Source organism: Cyprinodon variegatus, unplaced genomic scaffold (assembly GCF_000732505.1).
Source record: "Cyprinodon variegatus isolate N-32 unplaced genomic scaffold, C_variegatus-1.0 Scaffold1874, whole genome shotgun sequence".
NCBI classification, from domain to species: Eukaryota; Metazoa; Chordata; class Actinopteri; order Cyprinodontiformes; family Cyprinodontidae; genus Cyprinodon; species Cyprinodon variegatus.
This window is the reverse complement of record NW_015152327.1, coordinates 60442-65213: the sequence shown is the minus strand read 5'-3', so window position 1 is coordinate 65213 and position 4772 is coordinate 60442. Positions and strand designations below refer to the sequence as shown.

The window sequence follows — 4772 nt, the reverse complement described above, 5'->3', positions numbered from 1 at the left end:
AAAGGGCCATATTGGACCACAAAAACAAAAAATAATCTGTGTGGAGCCACAAAATGTAAAAGTCTTATATATGCCTCGTATGGCGTATTTGTTTTATAGAATGCTTTCGTTAATTTTGTATTTTTATTGGTTCTTTTGTTATGTCCTGCCTCCCTGATGTGGTAGACTTGGGTTACTCGATCCCTATTTAAGCAGCCTTTGAGTTGGTTTCTCAGTTGACGTCAGTTGAGTTGGGCCCAGATGCATGCTATTTATTATTGAAGTTATTTTGTATTGTTTTTGAGCCTTTGTTAACTATTTTTGACACTATTATATGAAAGTTTTTTTTTTTTTCAAAATTTGAACACCTTTTGTCCTTATTTAAGTGTTGTCCCTCACATGGACGTATTTCGTATTTCTGTGGGGAGAAGTTGATTGAGTCTCAAGGAACCAAGCAGGAACTGACATCCATCAGAGCAGTGCTCTCTTACCCCGAAATCCCACATCCTCTGTCACTCTCGTTCCTTGGTGTGATTTATATTTTTTGGATTTGGGGAAAAAATAGAAGAAAGTTCACATACCTGCATCACAGCACTACCTGTTTGGGCGAGCGAGTTAAGTCAAGTTTTGCAAAGCGTTTATTTGAACTTGAACTAAAAGGGTTTATAAAGAGCTCTAAATTCATGATGTGAATAATGTGGTGTGATGGTCTGTGAGAGAATTTATGTGAACTCTTTCATCTTGATTTTCTTGTTTTCCAACTTTGCAACCAAACTAGCAGCAGTAGTGGAGTTTGGAGATGCAATCCACTTCTTAAATCTGTCTTTGCGCTCCTCTAATTTATCCAGTTCTGCAATCGCACTTTTTCTCTTACTTCCAACTTGGTGGTCGGCTTCATATTTAGCCTGCCTTCCCTGGAAATGCCTTTCCAAATTTTTATTTTTATTTTCTGACAACCTCTCATTACAAAGCAAAAATGCAGGCAATCCTTCTGCATTGATAATGAACGCAAATGATTTGGTCCATTTTTTCAATCCTCTTTTCTCATCAGCTATCTTCCTTTTTTCTCTTTGGGATCCATGTCCGAGACACACCCACCAATTTGTTTGCCTGGCACCCGCCACGCTGGTTGCAAGTTATGACCACTGATCTGTATGGTTAGGACGCAGGGCTAAGGGAACCATCCTTTTTCCCTACAAAAAATAAACCTGGACTGGCAGGAGAGTATGAAGGATGAATAATGCCTGCCTTAAGTGAATCAGAGATGTACTTCCCTACAGCCGAAGACTCAGGGGCAGACAAAGAAAATAATCGGCCCCTAGGGAGTGAAGTTCCTAGCAGTAAATTGACGCCACAATCATAAGGTCTGTGCGGGAAGAGTGGTGGCCTTTCTCTTATTAAAAAACCTCTCTGAGTTTGTGTTTTTTTCTCAGGAACTGTTTTACAGCCACCAGTACGAGATTATTCAAGCCAAGTGTGTGGGGTATTTTTTAGCACTCTCTGAGTTTCTGCTTTTCTCATCCTGACTAGTTTCTGTCCTTAGACTTTTGAGTTTTGGTTGCCCTTGTTCTGCTTTTTTGCCTGATCTGTTTTTGAACTGTTACCTGGATTCTGCCTGCAAACTACCTTGGACCTGTCTTTTGACTCCGGCTTGGATTATCCCCTTGGTACCTCTGCATCTCTCTGATCTTCTGGTCTGGACACGGGCTTCATTACCTGCTCTGGGTTCTGCCTCTGTACCCTCCTGCACTTCAGCGTCTGCTGGCTGCTCTGCTCCGCTCCTGGAAGCACAAAAGAGCTGAATCCAGAGCAGGGGACGAAGCAGGGGTCAAAACCAGAAGATCAGAAAGTCACAGAGTTACCAACAGGATAATCCAAGCCAGGATCAGGGGACAGATCGAAGGGCACTAACAGACTAAGTTCAAACAGCAGTCCGAGCACAGGGAATAGGCAGAAACAGGATGGAACAGGGGCAGGCCAAAACTCAGGAATCCAAAGGCAGCTTGTGCTGGATCCAAAGAAAGTTTGACAATTGTTCATGCTGGAGCTTCCAGCAAAAGAACACACACAGCAATGTTATGGCATGAGTTTTTCAGAAGGGAAGGCAGTGCCCAGTGTGTATAATCTGTAAGAATAACAGAAGCATCAAACTTTGTGTAAAAACTGCTACATGGGACAGTTATATGCTAGATTTTATACATATTACATATTTTGTAAAATATCCTACAAGCAGGGACTTACAGGTACATATGGTGACTTTCAACTGGTCCCTATATGGTAAAGTTCAGTTATTTGAGTTGGTGTTAGGGTTAGGTTAGGGTTATGTATATGTTGGTAACTGTTAGGGTTAGGGTAAGGATGTGGGTTAGGAAATATTAAATGAATGCAAGTCATTGAAATGTCCCCAGGTGTCATGAAACAAAGCTTTGTGTGTGTGTGTGTGTGTGTGTGTGTGTGTGTGTGTGTGTGTGTGTGTATGTGGGTCCTGTTTTGCCAATATACTGTAGCTCTGGGAATAGATGTCCCAGAGTTGGATGATAGCCCAACAGCTTTGCTTTCACAAGCAGACCTTTATGACTGTTGCCATAAGACTTGCTGCATACTTGTTTATTATACTTTATTGAAATTTATTTAGGGAGTAAAATCGTATGCCGCCACAGAGACAGAAAGGAACATAAGAAAGAGGAGATGAGAATTAGGGGGGGATAGAGTCAGGAAAGAGTGCATTGTCAGCCTCAATACCTGTGTTGTGATATTTTACCTGTAGATTATGAATATATGATAAACTAGAACTTGAGTTGTAGTTATGTTGTTAGTTGAATAATTATAACTATAACGTGTCTATTCACAAGGATTTTAGGCCTCTCACACTCTGGGTGGCTTCTGGACCGGCTGTTAGAATCCAGTTGTTCTCCCCAATTTAGTGACTTAGTATAGGCTTTTAGGAGAGCTAATAACTACCAACCAAAGAAATATTTGTCTCTCTTTTTTCAAATGTCACGAAAAGGAGAGTGAATCTGGGCGGAGTGATAAACCATTCGCTGTACAAAGCACAAACAACTGCAAGTTAAGCAATGCTGTCTTTATTTCTAATAATCCAGTATTACAGAAATCTAACATCTATGCAAACTGCAGTGTTTTCAACCTCGAAGATGTTGGTGACACCGAGTTAAACCGCTAATGAAGACCCAGGTGCGATTCAAGCGTGTTTATTGCCTTCATCGAAATGCGGTGAAAACTGTAATAAGAGAAAATAAACTCAATCTCTATACATAGAGTCGTTGCATACAAAATAAAAGTGCATCAAACTGAATAAAGTGACATTTCAGCATAAACAACAACATAATGCAACTTACGGCATTCCTGTCTGATAATTCAGTGTGGATGGCATCAGATTTCACATTTCCATACCGTTTGCAGCACATGGACCTCTCTGTTTCCTATCGAAACCCAGAACAGGAAGTGCGTCACCGCAAACCGGAAGTAGATTTTACCGATAATATTTTTCTCTAAAAACGTAAATAAACTATGAATTATACATCTATTCAACTTTTAATCACTTTTAGCAGCATTAAAACATTTTTTAATATTATTTCTTTAACCCATTTATATTTTATTATATTTTATATTTAACAAAATGCCTTAAAGGCAACACACTCCCCGCCTGGCCTCCTGAGGGCACTGTACTAAACAAACATTATACATTCAGTCCTTTGGCATGAGAAGAATAACCTCGGTAACCGGTCGCATAAAAGTCTTTACACAGCCTTGGTCCCATGCCTTCACCTCGATCTTCCTTACTCGATTGTCCTTGCCTGGGAAAGTGGCAGTGACTCTTGCCATGGGCCAGCTGTTCCGTGTGACCTGCTTGTCCTTAAGCAGAACCAGATCACAGACTTGGAGGTTTCTGCGGTATACGGTCCATTTCTGCCTTTGTTGCAGTGTGGGCAAATACTCTCGCCTCCAGCGGGTCCAAAACTGATTTGAAAGAGCTTGGACTTTTCTCCATTGCTTGGTGTAAAGGTCTTTGTCCAGGAAGTCTCCAGGGGGTGGTAAAAGGCAAGATTTTTGTGTAAGGAGTGTTGAGGGAGATAGGATAAAGGGGTTCTCTGGATCAGAGGAAACTGGGAGGGGTGGTCTTGGATTTATGATGGCTGTGATTCCGGTCATGAGTGTGGACAACACTTCGTGAGTCAGTTGCGACTTATTTTGAAGTAGCATGGAGTCCAGGATTCTGCGGGCGACGCCGATCATGCGCTCCCAAGAGCCTCCCATGTGTGAGGCATGTGGCGGATTGAATTCCCAGGTACAACCTTGATCTGATAGATATTGTTGCATTGATTTGTCCATTCCTAGTTCTTTCGAAGCTCCAATGAAATTGGTGCCACGATCGGATAGCAGCTGTTTGGCGGGGCCTCTTAGTGCAAAGAAACGACGTAGGGCGTTAATGCAGCTGGATGTGTCTAGAGATTCGATCACCTCTATATGCACAGCTCTCGAACTCATGCAGGTGAACATGATAGCCCAACGCTTGCTTTCGGCTTGTCCGCCCCTGGTACGCCTTGTTGTTATAGTCCAAGGCCCAAAAACATCAAGGCCGACGTAGGTGAAAGGAGGACATGTTTTGAGGCGTTCGGGTGGTAGATCTGCCATGCGTTGTTGTTCCTGTTTTCCGCGCAGCTTGCGGCAGATTATGCATTTGTGGATTACTGAGTTTACTAGTCTTTTGCCGCCAATGAGCCACAAACCTGCAGCCCTGATTGCTCCTTCCGTCAGATGACGGCCTTGGTGTT

At 42.3% G+C, this 4772-nt stretch overlaps 1 protein-coding gene across 1 annotated transcript; it reads right to left on the bottom strand.

The window, feature by feature from the left end:
* Positions 1-3606: 3606 nt before the first annotated feature.
* Positions 3607-4755, bottom strand: LOC107104758. Its single transcript, XM_015404845.1, has one exon. The coding sequence runs from the start codon at positions 4630-4632 to the stop codon at positions 3685-3687; it is 948 nt and encodes a 315-aa protein (XP_015260331.1). The 5' UTR covers positions 4633-4755; the 3' UTR covers positions 3607-3684.
* Positions 4756-4772: the final 17 nt, after the last annotated feature.